General features: G+C 37.3%; 1 protein-coding gene and 1 non-coding gene across 17 annotated transcripts in view; one reads left to right on the top strand and one right to left on the bottom strand.

Moving 5' to 3' along the window:
• Window positions 1-2,618: 2,618 nt before the first annotated feature.
• Window positions 2,619-20,362, top strand: part of LOC123514567 (dynactin subunit 1-like) — a 55,931-nt gene continuing 38,187 nt past the window's right edge. For 2 of the 16 annotated variants that reach the window (XM_045272511.1, XM_045272508.1), the window contains exons 1-8: window positions 2,619-2,735; window positions 4,340-4,411; window positions 5,098-5,222; window positions 6,405-6,547; window positions 8,122-8,169; window positions 9,363-9,389; window positions 14,376-14,810; window positions 17,904-18,009. In XM_045272511.1, the coding sequence (XP_045128446.1) occupies window positions 4,360-4,411; window positions 5,098-5,222; window positions 6,405-6,547; window positions 8,122-8,169; window positions 9,363-9,389; window positions 14,376-14,810; window positions 17,904-18,009 (936 nt within the window). In that variant the 5' untranslated portion in view covers window positions 2,619-2,735; window positions 4,340-4,359. Of the gene's footprint in view, window positions 2,736-4,339; window positions 4,412-5,097; window positions 5,223-6,404; window positions 6,548-8,121; window positions 8,170-9,362; window positions 9,390-10,250; window positions 10,299-13,756; window positions 13,811-14,375; window positions 14,811-17,903; window positions 18,010-20,362 lie in introns of all 16 variants that reach the window. The other 14 variants (XM_045272525.1, XM_045272521.1, XM_045272513.1 and 11 more) reach the window with 13 other exon arrangements.
• Trnal-caa lies at window positions 12,341-12,415 on the bottom strand. The gene has a single exon. It is a non-coding gene; the product is annotated as a tRNA-Leu (tRNA).

The following is a 20,362-nucleotide window of genomic DNA, read 5'->3' as shown; positions in this document are numbered from 1 at the left end:
CTCTCTCTCTCTCTCTTGCTTCCATTGTTCAATCTTTGTTTCTTACAATACAGGAGATGTTTCTGGGTATCAAGGATTGCTTTGCAACTCTTCATGATGGCATGTTGAGATTAGAGATGACATTGTACAGTTGACTCAGGCCCATTTTGAAGTGTTTAGATTCCATTTATTCTGCAAGTACACTTTGATTTCTATGAATCCTCTTGTTGATGTGGCACCTACCTAATTGACTTATTGTTGGTCTTCCTTGGCTTTCCTCTTTGGGAGGAAGTTTTGTGGTTGCCTTCTTAAGTGGGCATATAAGTGGCTCATATGCTTCTGCCTGATGAAAACCTTTTCATCCAATCCATTATATGAGACTTCTCTTAATTTTTTAAGATTAGTGAGCCCTGGTCTGATCATTTGAATAATAATGATAACATTTGATGCTTTATTGTTAAAACAAATGGGTTTGAATCAAGCAAGCCCGTCTTTGCCTTGCACTGAGTCTGCCTAGGGCTCATAATTTGCTGCTAGGACATCACTTGATAGCCAGACATACAATCCAGAAATCTTGCACAAAGTAGATTATTGTAATACTTCATAAACCATATTGTTTCACATAGAGCTTGGGCAACAATTTTATTGTTGGTCATTGTACTCTGTGATGTATTTATATGTTTTTGATATGTAGGTTAATATAGATGAATTATGATAATACTGTGGGGATTATAAGAGTTCTGTGGAACACTTGTATTTTTAAGTATAAAAATATGGATTATTATTGACAAGACAAATTAGTAAAGGAATTCCTCGTGAACACATCCCATTTTCTCCATTTAAATAGGCATTCATTTTATGATTTTTCACTCCATGTGTCAGAGGGATGCATCCCTTGCATATAACAAGTATCTTGTGTAATTGCTGCATGCCGTTGACATTGGTATTTGGTATTTTTTTTATTAAATGTTGTTATTCAATCCCTAACACTCTTATAATATGCTGCCATAACAGATTGTGCCTATATTGTAATAAACAATACCTGCAGCACTACTACCTCGCCCATCAGCAGGGCCACTGGGCAGCTCACAGTGATGAGATGCTCCTCTCTGTTGTCATATGGTCAGTTTTGAAGTTTTTGTCCTTTGGTGCAGGAAATTATCTTATTGTATGTATGGATTAGGTTATTTTTATTCCCTGGAAACAAGTCAATTAATCCTGTTAGACATAGAAACTTCTATGAATGCCTTCCTGATGCTGAATTGGAGACTGAATAAGCATTCTTTTGTTTTGGATTTTTAAGCATGTTTATGTTCATTGGAGAATGTGCATGATGCAATCTACCTGTATACGCAATAGCTAACCACATCAAAGAAAGATTGATTGATATATAAGAAATGTCTGTAAAAGGAAGAGCAAACAGTACTTTCATCCTTATCAGACTGTCTGATAAATCAAGGTTTTACAGCTTTACGGGTACATTTTATTGATGTATTCCTAATATACAGAGGAGAAATCTCAATCTATAAAAAAAATATTTTTATTTATTTTATGTACCTATATATATATATATATATATATATATATATATATATATATATATATATATATATATATATATATATATATATATATATATATATATATATATATATATATATATATATATATATATTTTTTTTTTGTGTGTGTGTGTGTGTGTGTGTGTGTGTGTGTGTGTGTGTGTGTGTGTGTGTGTGTCATCAGTGTTGAATACAGCAGTGTAGGTTGAGGAATGTGTTGGGTCATGCTGTGTAACATCTTGTGTGGTAAGTACAATAGAAGGATCAGATTTGGTCCTGCTACAGCTGCTACTGTATCAGAGAAAACATTACAATTTATAAGTGAGGTGTTTTGTATTCTTTTCACATGGTATTATGTAGATATATTTTTTTGGGCTGCATTACTTTATTCATTCATTGCATTATCATTTCCTTGTAAATATCAATTATGCATTGCAAATGAGTCACAAAATTTAGCCTTATTTTTATATGCACTTTTCGTTTCATGACAATTTTTTTGGGGGTTGCATTTATTCTTCAGCATCATCATTGTAAGATTGTACTCTTATTAGAAAATAAAAATTATTTGAAATTGTCTGTTATTGTAAACAGAACCACAAAAAGCACAACTTTGACATTAATAAGGTTAATAACTTTTCTATCGTCTAGAATGAAAAATGTTACTCAACACAACTACATACATAATATACCAAGACTGTCTTCCTGTAAAAAAAAAAAAAAAAAAAAATGGCTAAGAAGGCACAACTTTCACATTTACTCATTTACACCACTCGTTTGGTAAAATAATCAGATAAGATGTGGGATAGAAATTTCATATTGTGATTTGGAACCAAAGAAAACATCCAGATAACAATGAAAAGGTTACAGATTAAAATACAAGGCTTAGGAGAAACAATGAAATTAGAGAGAGGGGGTAGATGAACAGGCGGGGGCAGATGAAATATATTAGAATAATATGTGATAGAGGATAACAAAAAAAAAAAAAAAAAAAAAAAAAAAAAAAGTAAATAACATTGGAATAATAAAATAATAAGATAAAGCATGCAGAGAGGGCCGTACAATGAGGGCCTTAATTCTAGTTAGGGTCCGATGGCAAGGCGGAGCAGCTGAGCCTGACTGAGTGACTGTTGCTGTTGTTGTTGTTGGCGGTGCGGTGACTCATCCCCGGGGGCCATCGATCTTGCTTATTATTTGGTGAGAAACATATAACTACCTTAAAAACCATGTGTATTTGTGACATTCAGAGACATGGCGATATTTGAGGGGTTTGGGAGGGGTGTGAATGGAGTGGGTAGGTGGAGAAGCAGTGGTGGAGGATGTGAGTGTTGACAGAAGGTGGAGGAGCTGTCAGGCAGTCACCTGTTAGAGGAACACCCACCCCACTCCGCGCGTTACAAGCCACAGGGGTGAAGTCTTGTCTTGGTGACCTGTGTACACTGGTAATACTTAAGGCGGTATGATACTCCGGGTAATATGGAAATAACATTAGTGTCTCCCTCCGAGGACTGGGTTAGGTCAGGTTAGATTAGTTTAGTTCATTGATTCCATTACTCATCTCTTCATTATGTAGATCATGATTTAAGAAACATCATAATTTTGCTTAGAAATGAATAATAAGTGTATTGAAAGTGCTAGTCTCATATTATTTCCATATTTTTTTGTCAGTGAGTACAAGGTAATATGTATGGTGTAGGCTCAATGCTCAGGTTCTGGGGTCAATCTTACTAATAGTAACTCAGTATGTATTGTATTGCCTCCCCTCTCCAGGACAGGCAAGCTTGGGGACATGGTGCGAAGTGGGGTTTCATGGTGGGGAGGGCAAATTTATTGAAAGTCTAAGGAGAAAACACCCCATCAGTAAAAATCTTTAAGAAGATAGTCATCAGATAGGCAACATCTGCTGGCCATTCCTCTTCTACAGTATTCTAAACTTGCCAAATTTGGACATTTATGAAAAGAATTAAGATGAAGTCCTATATTTTGAAAATGGTAACTCACTTGCCTGACCTAATTTTTCCTAACCTATCCTAACCTCACAGGGGACTTTGCACCCCGCTGGACTCCACATTGATTAAGTTAAGCTTACTTAACTAGGAGTGTTTTGTGCCCACCTTATCTTCTTCAGGACACTAACCTAACCAAACCTAATCAGGAAATCCTTTCTCCCTGCCACCCCTTTGGAATTGCCTAACATAAGAGTATTTTTCTCCTATGAATTTCCTCATGAATTTCCTCACCTCCTTATCTATACCCTTTTCCTCACACACAACCTGATAAGAAGGTGAGGTCCGAATGTGGGGAAGTATGATAGGTATCTAATACCTAGTGAGGACCTTTCTCTCCTTGGCTCTCCTTACCCAACTCACATTAACTATTCATATATGAGTCTTATGGCCACATGAACTTATGATGAAGTTTTATTAGTTTGAATTTCACCAGCTTTTCTTCTAGCTAGGTTTTAGTAGAAAAAAAATTTCGGGTAGGAAGAATGTTTTAGATTTACAGTTGTGTTCTCTTTTGTGTTTGACATCACAGGAGTTTTGGATGTGTGATTTTTGGTGATTATGTAAAATCTTTATCTAAAAAAAAGGGATAACAGACTTCAGAAAAATAAAAATAAAATCCAGTTTAGCTGATTGAAAAGGGTATAATAACTAATGTTTGACCCTAAGAATTTCCAGATTGTCCCTATGTAATATGATCTATTATTGGCTTAGTCAACTCTCAGGTACTTTATAGCCACTGATGGTGAGATAATCATAACCATCAAATATTTTGAACTGTTCTTTTCCTCACAGCATTGATGGTGTGAAGCAACATGTCGGATAAACCTATTCGTGTTGGCCAGCGGGTGGAGGTCATCGGCAAAGGTACGATGGTGGTGGTGACAGCACTGTAGCAAAAAATTGCATACACCACTTTTTCTATTGTTTATTGATTTTTGCATGCAGTTCAGCAATGTTTTGGAGTCAAAGGGATCTGTGTAAATGTTTAGTAAGAATGGTTTAAGTAAGCTGTATTTTAACTTCTTATCAAGCTGGTTTTTTCTTGGATAGCTTCTACAAGAAATTTTCTTGTTGTCCATAATTGGCCCTGTGGTACAAGGTTGAAGTTCATAATAACTTAACATTGCAAGTTGCCGTTTGCTCTTCTTATGACAGTAGCACTTAATTAATTTCTTATTGAAATATTGGAATGGAAGAGCAAGATGCATGTTGTATGTGTTTAGTTACTATAAAACAAAACCCCCCCCCAAAAAAAAGAAAGAAAGAAAGAAAGAAAAAAGTAAGGATAATAGTCTGGCTAATAACACATTACATTTTAAAACGTAATGTGGTTTTCTTTTTTTTCTTTTCTTTTTTTTTCCACTTTGCATCACTTTTTCATTTCAAGAATGTGTTATTGCTTTGAATTTGCAAATATCTTCCATGTTTTTCTGAGTGACTTTATGAACCTGCTTTGTGTGTCATGATGGCTCATTACGTGACAAAAAATAAGGAAAGTGTAGCATGAGGTATAGTGTAATGCAGTGTGATAATGCTATATGCATTGACAGACACCCAAGGGACTGTGGCCTTTGTGGGCACAACACATTTCTCCCAGGGCAAGTGGATAGGCGTCGTTCTGGATGAGAGGAAGGGCAAGAATAACGGTTCAGTGCAAGGGAAGACCTACTTTCAGGTAAATGCATCATCAAGTTATGCTCATTATTGTTAGTTCCTATTGCCTATGTACCATAAAATTTCAAACACTGTACAAACATACTCTGTTTTTCACACTTGCAACTCATATGTGGATCAGAATGAATATTGAGAGTCTAGACTGCTGTATATGAGCTTTTCAAGCTTTTGTTCCTTGATTTGTTACACTTTTTTTAATGACATTCACAAAGTTGACATTATTTGCAGATTTTGCAAATATAAAGTGAGTGTTTAGCATGTGCTAGGCCAGCATTCATAGAAAGAAATTAATATTGACAAATAATATACATCATATGAAATAAAGATGGAGGACCGTATGGGCATAGGTGAGGCATGCACACATTTCCTTCCTAAGATCAAATTAAGATTAATTACAGTCTTTATGCCTCCATACCTATACAAAGGATTAGTAACTGTTGTTGTCTTTCTATATCAAGTTCCAAGAGAACTATTAGTATTCTGAATAGATATAATGTAAGGGTTCAAGGATTGCTGTGAAACATTATGTGCCACTCATGTGGAAGGAAAATAGGAAAGTATTGTGAATATATAAAGTCTAACGTGCCTATAAATCCAATAAACTGGTCCTTGCCCCAAGGTCAGCGGTTTCCCAAAATTTCATCAAAGTCTGTTTGTTAACTTTTATGTGTCTTGCTGATAGACATTTATAAAGTTACTGATCAACACATGAGCGTACTAACTCCTGCAGAGGAGATAACCAGTAATCAGCTGACATACCAGCATGGTTGGTCCACCACATTTAATAGTTAGATTTGTTTTTAATGAGGATATTGTGTAATGGGAGTTTGTAAATTTCAATGTTTATATCTATCTTATTTTGGCAATCACTTGATGAGAATAACAACAATAATAGAGAGAACACAAGTTAATGACAAAAGTAATAATGATAGTAATGTTAACAATTATATTAGTAATGTGGGAATGTGGGGAATGGATACAAATTTGTATATCCCTTCCCTACTTTCCCACAAATTGTAACAATGTCTTTACAGTAATAATAATAATAATAATAATAATTAATAATAGTAATAATAATAATAATAATAATGATAATAATAATAGTGAGTAGTAGAAAGAATATTGTTTAAAATGTATTTTGAACAAACAATGCACAGCACAGTTGTGTGTTCTCTCCATTTAGTGTGATGAAGGGTGTGGCATCTTTGTACGGACAAGTCAGCTGATAGTGGTGGGAGGTGGAGACGACCTTGAGGAAGATGGATCCAACACCCCATCTGCCTCCTCTGCAGCAAGCACTCCGGCTACTGACAAGCCTCGCTCCAGGTAAGTTGTCCTGCCTCATCCTTTTGCCCTTCCCAGATTTCATTTTCTTTTTCCTATATTCTGTATATTTATCCTATAAATGGGTTATGTACATACATACCTAAATATTGTCATTGTCCTCCTCCTCCTCCTCCTCCTCCTCCTCCTCCTCCTCCTCCTCCTCCTCCTCCTCCTCCTCCTCCTCCTCCTCCTCCTCCTCCTGTACTTTTCTTTGCATTTTCATTTTCTCATCACCTTTTCTTGGCTCACCTCTCCTTGTCCACTCCTTTCACTTCCTCAATCCTCCTTGCATCCTTCCCTCTTGTCTTTTGAACCTAGACTTAGTTCTCTCTTATTTTTCAAGATAAACATTTTATGATGTATGCATTTGATTGAATAATGTGGTTTTAATTATTGACTTGGAGTGTTGACTTTTTGTGTAATCTAAACTAAGTCACAAGTTTGGAGTTTTGGTGATTAACTACTTATGATTTAAAAGGTAATGATGATAATATTATAGTATATAGATTTTTAACAAGAATTTAATTATGTGTGTGTGATTTAATATTGACAACTACTGTAGCTTATGTGCACAGTATCTGATGTGCACATAACACCATTGTTATAAAAAACTTTCTTTTGTGCTGATGTTTACATAACTGGTACTTTGGAATCCTTTACTTAAGCAGCACAGTTTTTCAGTACCTTGGGTAAAGAGATTCTGTATAGGCTGCCATCCAGATTTTTCTTTATTTTTAGCTAGATTTTTTATGGCTAGGTGAGAAGAGTAGAGGGTGTGTCCAACAAGGTATATATATATAAGACAGTGGAGACTTCACTAATTGCTTTTCACATATTGCCAGTATTTTATTTATCGTGTCTAGCAGAAGATTGATTGGTGTGTGATTTTCCTGCGTTATTTTTAAGCTAGTGAGAGACCAGAGAGAGAGAGAGAGAGAGAGAGAGAGAGAGAGAGAGAGAGAGAGAGAGAGAGAGAGAGAGAGAGAGAGAGAGAATGTTTGTAGGTGTGCATACCAAGTAAAGATATCTAGTATTGTAGGTTGTTAGGATGGAGTGCACTGAGGAACACCAGGCCTTGCAGTGTGCCTTTGTTTCCCTGGCAAGTGTGACCCCCAACCTCCTGCTGCCTTGTCAACCATCACATGTACATAGGGAACAACTAAAACACCAAATTGCATGTCCATAATATCCAGTTTTACTAATGGCCATATGTGAATTGGGGCACCCAATTGAAGACTGACCCATTAAAGTGCAGTATGTTCCATAATATTAATATACACATTTTTTTTGGATGATGCCATATAATGGACTCCCATAGTGTGTTGTTATGTACAATTGGCATCTTGAGTATGCCCCTGATAGCTTATTTGATATCCCATGCTAAATTTTTCCTCCAGCTCCCCACTCCCATTATAATAATTACTCACTGCTAATATTTTTCCAGGACTGATAAACAAATTTATTATCCCCTCATTCCACCAGTTAGTTCCTTCCCTCAAACACCCATCCCTGTGCTCAGCTTGAAAACCCTGTTCTCTAATTCTCCCTCCCCATCTCTCAATGCCGCCTGACAGCTACCAGCGGCCGGAGAGAAGGCCCTCCAGGTTTGGGGGTCAATCAAGGTATCCTCAAGTATAAAATATCAGATTCAGTCCCAGTACATGAATTAGTAATAATCCCCTTCATAACTCATGTCTGCTGCCATTAAAGACTCCGTAGACTTCAGGCTGTCACATCACCAGCTTAAAAAAAAAAAAAAAAAAAAAAAAAGGCCTTATGATGACATGGTTGATGGTTCTCATAGAGGCCATGTAGCTCTTGAGTGAATGCTACAGAACATTGGCTTGTGTCAAAGGAGTGATCACCTCCAGTCCACGAGTCTCTCAGTCTTTGTTTTTATGACTTTTCTTTTTATGTATCATTCAGCCAAGGTCATGTTAGTTAGCCTAGGTTCATTGAGGTATAAATTTGGTAGCTTCTTCATGACAAGCAGTAATAGCCCATTCAGCTTCAGTTAAATATATGTAGTGTAAAAAAAAGTCAACAGCCTCTAGTTAAATATAGTATTAGCTATTAGCTACACAAGGGTTAGCTGGTAGAGTAAGTTTGTGCATTCAGATATATCTTTCAGTTTCCCAAGGTCAAGGATGAATTTACTTGCCGTATTTTTTCAAGTAAGAAAATAAGTGAAGATACTACATATCTTCATTTCTGTGCCGAAAATTCTCAGTTGGGATTCTAATGTACACTGGGGACACTCAAGGCTAAAACCGTGGCTTTGTGTGTCCTGCATCATGTTGACTCTTTTGTGAGCACTGCCAGAAACCCTAGCCATTGTCACATAATCCTTACTAGAAGATCTTGTATTGAGAGATAATAGTGAAATACACCCTCAATGCTCCAGTGGCATCGGGAAGGGAGGCACTCAATCTCTCAAGGTGTTGTCATGTGATGACACAGCACAGCACAGTTATAGGTTAGTTAGCAACACCTTTCTGAGTGTTGTTTATTAGCATTTCTCAGATAATTTCTTCATTCATGTTTTGATTTTGAAGGATTACTTATAATTTAAAAGTAAGGCTTAATTATGAAGTGTTCTTTTGGAATAACTTTGGGAAAAGATCACTTGTATAAAGTGATGTCAAAAGCCAATAGCAAAAGTTTTTTTGGGGAACACTGTAGTGTAGGGTAAGAATAGATGGTAGATCATTCACCTGAGATACACTTTCTTCCCTCCTTATCCTGTCAGAGTCACTAGAGCATTGAGGGACGTGCTAGTCACCCATCCTAATAGTCTTGTTTTGTCTCACTCTAGCCTGAAACGGAAGGTAGAGCCGACCAGGTAAGACTGCTGAGGCCCCAAGTACTCTGTCATGCACCACTCACGTCAGACACTGCACCTACCTCTCCCTCACTCATACATGCTTTCATTCTTTAGTCATTCTGCCCCAGCAGGAGAGCCATTCCTGCTGCGTATGGTTTTGTGTGTATCCCTCTTGGTCTCCATCTCAATGTCCTGTCATTTTCTGATGGATCCCTCGGTTTTTCATCGTATTGTTTTCAACTTTTGGTGTAAGTTTTGAACTGTTTTTATTTATATTTTAAGATGGTATTTCATGCGATGTGCATTTTTTATTGTGTTTTCTTTGATTTTTTAATGCAAATGAGCTGTTGTTCTTGACATTATTTTTTTCCTGAGATTAGTGTCTTAGGGTTTGAAGCACTGTGTACTTTCCACTGTTGTTTCTGGTGGTACCAGTCAACCTCCTTACACACACACACACACACACACCACTTTCAAAATTTTTATTTCCGTCTCCCTCATACATAGCATAGCAAACACTTTTTTGAGTTTTGAACTGTGAGGTTCATACCAGGTTCATCTCAGTTATTGAAGGATCACAGAATGTTCTGTAAGGGAATATAAAGGGTTCATTGCTTCAGAAAACAGAAGTCTAAATATACCACATGATAACAGACATGATTATGGAGGTACTTAGTGAGTGAGGCCATAGAGTTTGAAAGGGGATGTGTTGAAGTGATGGCCTCTCTTGACCTCCCAGTCCCCCCCTCAGAGACCCCAGACACAGGTAAAACATGTTCACTGTTGTTCTGTTCTTGTCCTTGTGTCACGTCTGAGCCATGCATGACAGCAGGCCTGGTACAGTGTTAGCATTAATGACTTTTTCTCTGCACCATGGAGGATTGTTCGCTGCAAGGCTCTGAGGCCAGCGTTGGTCTTTGATGAGAGGTATTACTGTGGTTTTTTCCCCCCAAACCACCTGTCTTCCTGCCGCCCTCCCCTCCCCACCCAGACCTTCCTTTCACTACTGCTCGCCACCTTAATGTTTGCGCCAGTGATCAGTATTTGTTCCCTGCCAAGATTCCAGGAAGTCTTAACTGTCCCCCTCCCATTCTCTTGTTGGCAAACGTGGATTTTGGAGGTTTCCTGTTAGTTGTGACCCCTGATGCCTGGATGTAGGTCTTGCAGTCTCCATAAACAACCATGCTGGATTAAACACAACCTTAGTCTTGGCATGCTTGTTGCACATGCTGGAATTGCACATATCTCCTTTTTTTTAAGTCTTCTAAAGCACTAAAGAAATATTTTGGATATATATATATATATATATATATATATATATATATATATATATATATATATATATATATATATATATATATATATATATATATATATATATATATATATAGTATACATACATTAAGGTTATTTTTATCATATACATACTTCAGTCTGGTCTTAACCCTCAAATGGTGAAGAAACTTATCCAATGTATTCCACTCCTATCAATTTCTTTGCTCTGATGGTGTGCTGAAAAGAGGAGCAGTATTGTAAAATATTAAGGAAAATTGTTGCCATTTCTCAAATTATAGACTAAGATGGAGTCATATACCTGATCATGACCCTAGGCAGTCACTCCCCAGAAATAATGATCTGTTATTAGTGTAATATTCCATGTTGAGATTTTGGGTGAGGAAGGACAAGGTGGGGTCTGATCCTCCTGTGCACACAGCCAGGGAGGAGCAGCAGGCAGACAGTGTACATAACATTAGGACCAGTATAAATGTATAATGTAGTCATAGGTGTAGGGCACTCCTTCCCTTATTTCAGACTGTAGGAGTTGGTATGCTCCTCCAATGATGTGTCATGGTTCCTGCTCTCTCAACATCTCCAGCCACTTCCCTCTGTCATCCAATAACAATGAGTCATCACTGTTGTGCTCTGTGTATGCTAAGATTTCCACAACAGATCATAATATTTTTGTGTATTTAGATGCAAGAGGAAACAGAAAAAGCAAGGTCATATCATTAGTCCATGATGTATTTGTGGCTTTAGATCTTGAAGGAGTAACTAAAAATAATCATCTGTATTATACATGATAAATACCAGGATCAAGCACGAATTAGTTCCCCTTTAAACCGCCAAGAGTGAACTGGAATGATCTGACACGTGGTCGACGCCCTTTCCTCCCCTACCACCTCCCTTGGAATTACCACCTGCAATCGACAGTTGTTCTCCTGAAATGGGTCTCTCACCACAGGCTCCTAGTCTCACCTCACCTGTGCCCAAGGAACTAAAGTTCACTTAATAGATCTCAATATTACCACTACTATTAATACTACTGTTTCAACTACTACCACAACAACTACTATTTCTTCTATTACTACCTCTTCTGCTACTGCTGCTGCTACCACCACTACTTGTATTACTACATCACATCACAGGGCGGTATCTCCTTAGGCCAGAGTCCATTTCAGGGTGTGTGATTCTCTTTGGCAGCCTATAGTCTGTAGTGAAAATGTCAGTCTGGAGATAGAGTGTGACGTGATGATTGAAAGAACAACCAACTTTCAGCCTGTAGTCTAATTTTTTACATTTAGCCATCTATTAATTCTGTTGATGTGTTGGAAAACCTGATGCTGAGTGCTCTGCTGTTGTGCATCAGTAATGTTGTTAAACAGTCACTGTTATAATTGGTGTCCTGGTGACCTTTTCAAAGTTTTTATTTGATTTATAAGCACTTCAGTCACCTTTCACCTGTGTGTGTGTTTCACTGTTTGATCTGCTGCAGTCTCTGACGAGACAGCCAGACGTTACCCTACGGAACGAGCTCAGAGCTCATTATTTCCGATCTTCGGATAGGCCTGAGACCAGGCACACACCACACATCGGAACAACAAGGTCACAACTCCTCGATTTACATCCCGTACCTACTCACTGCTAGGTGAACAGGGGCTACACGTGAAAGGAGACACACCCAAATATCTCCACCCGGCCGGGGAATCGAACCCCAGTCCTCTGGCTTTTGAAGCCAGCGCTCTAACCACTGAGCTACCAGTGTGTGTGTGAGTGTGTGTGAGAGAGAGAGAGAGAGAGAGAGAGAGAGAGAGAGAGAGAGAGAGAGAGATTGTTTGCATTCCTACATGAATTTTTTAGGTATTTTTGAAAATAATCTATAGTGCAGTTTAGTGAGTAAAAATATTGATTGCATAGAAATGACACAATATAAGTCTGTTGGAGATTTGTTGTGAGAAATATATTCATGAATTACCAAAGTTATGATAAAGAAATAGGAGAAACTGTATTAATAGTGGGTTGTGACTGTACCAGAAAATACCTTATTGGTTATGAGAAAGAGTGCAAAGGATAGAGAGTGATAGATTGAAAAGAGAAGATGAGAGATTGAAGGGAAAGGCCAAGGAAAGAATGAACATAGTTTTGGGAAAGCTTGAACCATAGAAACCTAAATATCATGTGGAAATGAATGATTCATCTTAAGGTGAAGTAAAAAGCACATCTGAAATAGTGAGTTGGAATGACAAAATCTATACTCTTGGAATTGGTTTGGTGCCAATGTGAGAAATGGTTAGGGTGAGTCACTAATAGACTGGCTGGATTCTGGGGGTGGAAATCACAAGGTGACATGTAAAACTAAGAGGTATACTGATAGAAAAGAAGAAAAGAAAAGAGTATCATATATTTGTGTGTGATTAGTATAAGTGAATTTTGTAAAGTGTTGTGCAGTACTGTAACTGGTTGGTGGTTATGGGTTATGCTGCTTGTGACTGTCAGATGGTGGTTGGTGGTGACTGGGGTGACTGAAGTGCTTCTCCCCTCCCCTATATCAAATGTTGGAACTGCTGCTGCCTGCTACATTAAATGCCCCCTCCCTATCCCTTGCCCCTCAAAAAGAAGAGATCATAAATAATTAAAAGTTTTCTGTAGGATACTGCGCAGAGGACCTTCCTGTGTCTTGTACAGTGACTCTGCATACATAGTTAGGCCATAGGCTCTGTAACTTGCTTCATCTGTACGTATGTTCTGTCCTGGTCCATCAGAGATTTGACTTTTTAAGAATGTGATTTGGCTATATTTTTTTTCTTGATTTAAAAATTTCATTTTTTTCTCTCACTTCTCCCAGTCCAGTGATGATAGTAAAGAGTAATTTCTAATGTGAATGTGATATACAGATTTACACTTCTTTGTATTATATGTTATAATGAAATGTAAGGTAATTCATTGTTCCTGTATTTGATAAGTCCAGTTTATTTTATACTAATGAAAATAACTTATTGTTTAAGTTTGTAACTGGTAGCTTGTAGCTGATTCATACTGTCCAGTTCATTCATCTGTTTTTGACTATTTATTCGTGTAACTGTATGTTTTGCTTTCCATGCTGTCAGTTTGAAAAGGAAACCATCTGGAAACCCTGTCCCTCAGAAACCCGACAGACTGAGGTAGGACTTGCATCCTTCGCAGCTTCTAAATGGCTGGATGTTTCACCAAGCTCTCCCCATGAATCGCCTTTCCCTGCCTTGTGATATGGCGCTGTGATAAAGTTGTTTATTTATATTCCGCCTTTGAATAAGTGTAGGTGCCATATGATCTTTCTGGTGGCTGAATAGAGGGAGAGCATTTTATGTACGCTTTTATTTTTCAGTGAGGTAGCTGATGTGCTCTGAGCATTTGCAGTACTGGAGCACCACCAATACCCTTGACTCATTGTTCTTCACTTACTGTTTATTACTCTTTTTTTATTCTTTGGACAAAATATTTCACTTTGCATTGATCAGTTGTTCTTGAGGTGGGGCACTGCTTATCACAGCTCAGGGCAATCTCAGCACTGCATGAACAAGCTGCATCCTACCTCTGGCTGGTGCTAGCAGGGCGGTGATGGATGGAGTATATGCAGACACTGATGGGCTTCCATTTTTTTCCTGTAATTGCACATATATCTTTGCAGCTCTTAAGGGTGACTGCAGGTTTGATCTGGTTGTTTCTTGGTTTTATTTCTTCTTGCAGGTTACCAATGTTTGGTAAATTGCCGCAGCCGAAACAGTACAGCTCTGAGCTTCCACGGACTCCTTCCCTCTCCAGTGTCACCTCCAGTCCCTCCTCTCTTTATAAGACTCCATCCCAAACCTCCCTTGGTAAATCTGGAGGATCCAGAACAGACCTGACTAAGGCTGAGTCTCTTGGCAATGTTTACAAGGCCTCACCTAAACTTGATCTATCAAAAGTGTCCTCAAAGATAGACTGTGGGGACAAGTCTTTACTAAAGAGGCCACCTTCAGTATCCTCCATTGAGTCAACTGATAGCAGTACTTCCAGTCCAAGGCCATCCATCTCCAGGGCCACCCCATTCCGTAAACCACTTGTTCCCACTTCCCTGAAGCCCTCCTCCACAACCACACCCTCCACTCCCTCCTCCTCCTACAGGAGTGATCTACAGGCAAAGTATGATCAGATCATGTTCTTGTTTCTCTTCTTTACTAACTCATGTATATACTTGTGGGAAAAGAGGAACATGTACTCAGTCCTTTGCATGATCTATTGCTTATCTTCATGTTGGGTCACTGGCCTGTGACAGAGTCTCTTAGGTGCTGCTTCTCTATAAAGCCTCTGTGTAAATATTGTTTGCTTTAAATACAGTACTTATATCAATCATTATCATGTAAGGGACATACCACACAATGTATGTAAATTGTTAACTGATATTCATCACATATAAATATTATATTATTGGTTAATGCAGTACTCTCTCTCTCTCTCTCTCTCTCTCTCTCTCTCTCTCTCTCTCTCTCTCTCTCTCTCTCTCTCTCTCTCTCTCTCTCTCTCTCTCTCTCTCTCTCTCTCTCTCTCTCTCTCTCTATATATATATATATATATATATATATATATATATATATATATATATATATATATATATATATATATATATATATATATATATTTTGGGAGTAGACCATTTTGAATGCATGTACTATTGAAGTCAACAGCGAGGTATGCATTATTCTTTTTGTACAGCGTATTTTGTGTTTTCGCACAAGTGCGTTAAATCCGGTTTTAGTTGGTAGAGTAGTGTGCCAAAGTCCATTTCTCTAGGCGTCTTTCGGTCTTGATCAGACCATCTTCAGGAAAGTGAGTGCAACTAGTGAGGATGTGGGCTTATATGGGCGGCAGAAGCAGGTAGTCGCGTCAGGTAGCCAGTCAGAGCGCTGATCGAGTTTCGTCTGAAGCGGCCAATGAGCAGCCGGCTACAGCTCCGTGTGGCTGTCGCTGGGATGGTAACGATGATTCTGGCTGCTGTTGTATGTTGATGGTAGGTTTTTCTGAGTAGATATGTACTGCTTCCGTCATCTTGAGTCTTCTTTTGTCGTTTTCTTTAACTAGGATGGTGGTGTTGCTTTCCTTGTGATATCCTGAAGTGACATCACATGGAAAGCAACACCACCATCCTAGTTAAAGAAAACGACAAAAGAAGACTCAAGATGATGGAAGCAGTACATATCTACTCAGAAAAACCTACCATCAACATACAACAGCAGCCAGAATCATCGTTACCATCCCAGCGACAGCCACACGGAGCTGTAGCCGGCTGCTCATTGGCCGCTCAGACGCTCGATCCGCCTGACTGGCTACCTGACACGGCTACTGCTTCCGCCGCCCATATAAGCCCGCATCCTCACTAGTTGCACTCACTCCTGAAGATGGTCTGATCAAGACCGGACGCCTAGAGAAAATGGACTTTGGCACACTACTCACCAACTAAACGGACGAACGCACCATGTGCGAAAACACAAAATACGCTGTACAAAAGAATAATGCAGACCTCGCTGTTGACTTCAATAATACATATATATATATATATATATATATATATATATATATATATATATATATATATATATATATATATATATATATATATATATAAAACTATTGAATAGAGTTGTGTTGGAGGGTATGAATCAATTTAACTTTGCTTACAGGAAACTCTTATCTTCCTCTCAAGTTGCATGTCCAGGGAACAGTGATAGTGAATGGTTATGTAATACCCATGGTATGGCCATTAATGTATTATATGGGTTGACTGGGTTTTGATATGTTCATCTCCAGGACATAGATATGAAAACTTGTTTTCCATCGACAAATATGTTTCCATTACGGCACAAAAGTGTTGAATACTTGTAGTAATTTGAATACGTTCCCTATGTGGTAAGAAGGACAGTGCCCAGCATAACTAATATCCTATAGTATATCCTCAACAATTAGGTAAGCAAAAACATGCACATTGCACACTGATCATTTCTGCTGCATCATGGTGTGTGCTTTTGAGGCTGGAAGGACCGACTGACTCATTAGCTTGAGAGAGTGAGACTTCATGTGTTTTACAAGGTGGTGCATATGGGTTGCTATTCAGGAATGCTTGCGGTGTTCTTTCTCACCTTTCTTTCTTCCCCAGCACTCAATTTAAAGTGGTAGCTGTAACACAACTAAAGACAAATAACTCCTTTGTCTTCTCTCCAGCTTGCAGCTCTTATCGGATTGATGTCTCAACATTCAGTAAAAGCATTTTACCTGAAACTTTACCTTCTCCAGCAGACAGTTCTTAATGAGTTGTTCAGTCATCATGACAAACATTTCATCCAGTTGTCCATCATTACTCAAGGATTCAATTCTTTGTGATTGTTGCATCATCATTTTGGACAAATACTTATTGTTTTCATCCTCTTAGCTTAGTGCATGCTGATGGTTGTCTTCTAATTCATGACTAATCCTTCTCTCATCTGTCCTTGTTCCTTACCAAGACATTTTCTATGATATTTGATAATCTAGGGCTAACTTACCATCCTTTCCTCTTCCTCAGCAGGTAGTTCTTTATGACTAATTGCATTACTGAGGTCTTCAATATATTTTTCTCTTTGGCTGTCTCCTGCTGACAGTGGTATGGCTGTTACAGTGCCATTCAAGAAATCCATGGCTCTGTGCTTACCAAAGAGTAGTAATCCAGTGTGTCATGCTATACATAACTGCACTGATAATCTGTTAGTGTCTGTTGTATTATGAGAAATATTTATTCCTCTCTCTCAGCTTACAGTATATTTCTTGTAATTATTTTTCTTAACAATTTTAAATAATGTGCTAAGAATAAATGTTTTATAAAAAGAGATTGGAATAATTAACAAGTCATTGGACTCATATGGTTTGTGGTCTGTAAGTTAGTGTTGGGAATTAACATTCAGTGCTGATGGAAAGAAAATATATACCCCCAAAAAAATCATATGTAGATTTAACCAAGATATTTTTGTAAAGAAATGACTTATATTAAATTAAAGTGTCATTAGAAATAGTGAGAGCTCGTTCATCCAGTGGTTAATGATATTTATTCGTTGACATTCATGTAATATGAAGAACCAAGGAACTAGTCTTGTTGTAAGGATCTTTGGAAATGTAGATATTAAGCATTTTTTAGTATCAGATATTTAACAGAAACTTGTTATTCAGTGTAATTTTAAGGTGGTGAGCTGATTAGCATTGTATCCACAGGCTGCCTCTGGGAAATCCAGGAAAGGCTGGCCAGCGAGAAGATCGCACCCCAAGCAAAGAGTCATCTCCACGCACCGACATGAAAAAAGGGTCCTCGTTTGTGGAGGTGAGTGAGACAGGTGGCAGGATGGACAGTTCACATTTCTGCCCCTGAACCATGGTGGGGACAGACATGGTGTGAATGCTCCAAATTTTATCTCATCCATTGTCATTACAGGAGATGCATTCATTGCTGCTCTTTCTCCTCTCAATTTCCACTGAATTTGTGCTTACTATTATTTTCATATTATTTCAGCTGTGGAAAGTATTCAGTGCTTTTTGTTATTGATTCTTTAATGTATTTTTCTAACTCGTGTGAAGCAGTGAGTTAACCTTGATGTCTTGGAAAGTGGGCCACAGTCAGGATCGTCCAGTGTGATGTATGAGTTGTGGCTGTAGTCATGTCCAAATGATGAATGGCAAATGTATATGACTGGGATAATTGGAGGTTGCATTGAGCATCTTGAGAGCCTCAGGTGCTGGAAAGGTGACAGCATGATCTGGGATGAGGTTGAATGGTGATTGGGTGGTGGAGAAACTACTAATATTGCATGGGTTGTCAACAGGATGGTGATCTTGTACTGATGTTATTTTAGATGACACTTATATTTTTGTGAACTTTACATAATTGAATATCTTTCATCATAATTCTTTCTAAACCTTGATCATGAAATCAATGGTTTCCCCTTAACTATGACTTCATGTTTCATACCTAATTCTTGTTAGATGTGCAGAGTTTAGTTTATTTAAGGGCCAGTTACAGCAATAACAATTTTATGTGTTGTTAGAATTATTATTATTATTATTATTATTATTATTATTATTATTATTATTATTGTTATTGTTATTATTATTATCATTATTATTTATTTATTTATTTTATTTTTTTCTGTACAAGCATGGCAAGTGGTCAGAAGATTTTGTCTTTTTACTATACAGGATTCAGTACATTAGTAGCTAAGAAAAATAATCTAGAAATTATACCTAACATATTTGAAAAAGACGAACCTCACCTCTTACACTTGAAAGAAAAGCAGCAAAGAATGTATTTTTGTAGGTACTCAATAACATTAAAAAGAAAGAAAATATCTTTTTTACTTCAGTTAAGAGGGACAAAAAATAACATAGCCTGAGATTGCTTACATTTGTATGGCATCTTCAATAGCTTCCATTAGGAAAAAATAAACTTTATTAACTTTTAACTTGATAAAGTTATTCTACTCAATCTGTTCTCACTGTGACATTATGCCTGGAATGCAGTTGTTTTTAAATAAATATCTTCATCTTCACAATTGTAGCCATACATGATTCAGGATAGAAACATAACACGGTGTGAACTGTCCTAACTAATTGATATATAGGATCTCATTTTTTAAAGCACTTGATTTAAAAATTAATTTGTTCCAAGCACATTGTCAATATTAAATTTGCTACTCAATGTACACACACACACACACACACACACACACACACACACACACACACACACACACACACACACACACACACACACACACACACACACACACACACACACACACACACACACACACACACACACACACACACACACACACACACACACACACACACACACACACACACACACACACACACACACACACACACACACACACACACACACACACACACACACACACACACACACACACACACACACACACACACACACACACACACACACACACACACACATACACACATACACACACATATACACACACATATACACACACATATATATATATATATACATATATATACATATACATATATATATATATACATATACACATATATACACATATACATACACATATATACACATACACACATATATATATATATATATATATATATATATACATATATATATATATATACATATATATATATATATATATATATATATATATATATATATATATATATATATACATACATATATATATATACATACATACATACATATATATATATATATATATATATATATATATATATATATATATATATATATATATATATATATATATATATATATATATATATATATATATATATATATATATATATATATATATATATATATATATATATATATATATATATATATATATATATATATACATATATATATATATATATACATATATATATATATACACACACACACACACACACACACACACACACACACACACACACACACACACACACACACACACACACACACACACACACACACACACACACACACACACACACACACACACACACACACACACACACACACACACACACACACACACACACACACACACACACACACACACACACACACACACACACACACACACACACACACACACACACACACACACACACACACACACACA

This window comes from Portunus trituberculatus, chromosome 38, assembly GCF_017591435.1.
Source record: "Portunus trituberculatus isolate SZX2019 chromosome 38, ASM1759143v1, whole genome shotgun sequence".
Lineage (NCBI taxonomy): Eukaryota > Metazoa > Arthropoda > Malacostraca > Decapoda > Portunidae > Portunus > Portunus trituberculatus.
Note: the sequence above shows the minus strand (reverse complement) of the source record. Positions and strands in the feature narration are given on the sequence as shown.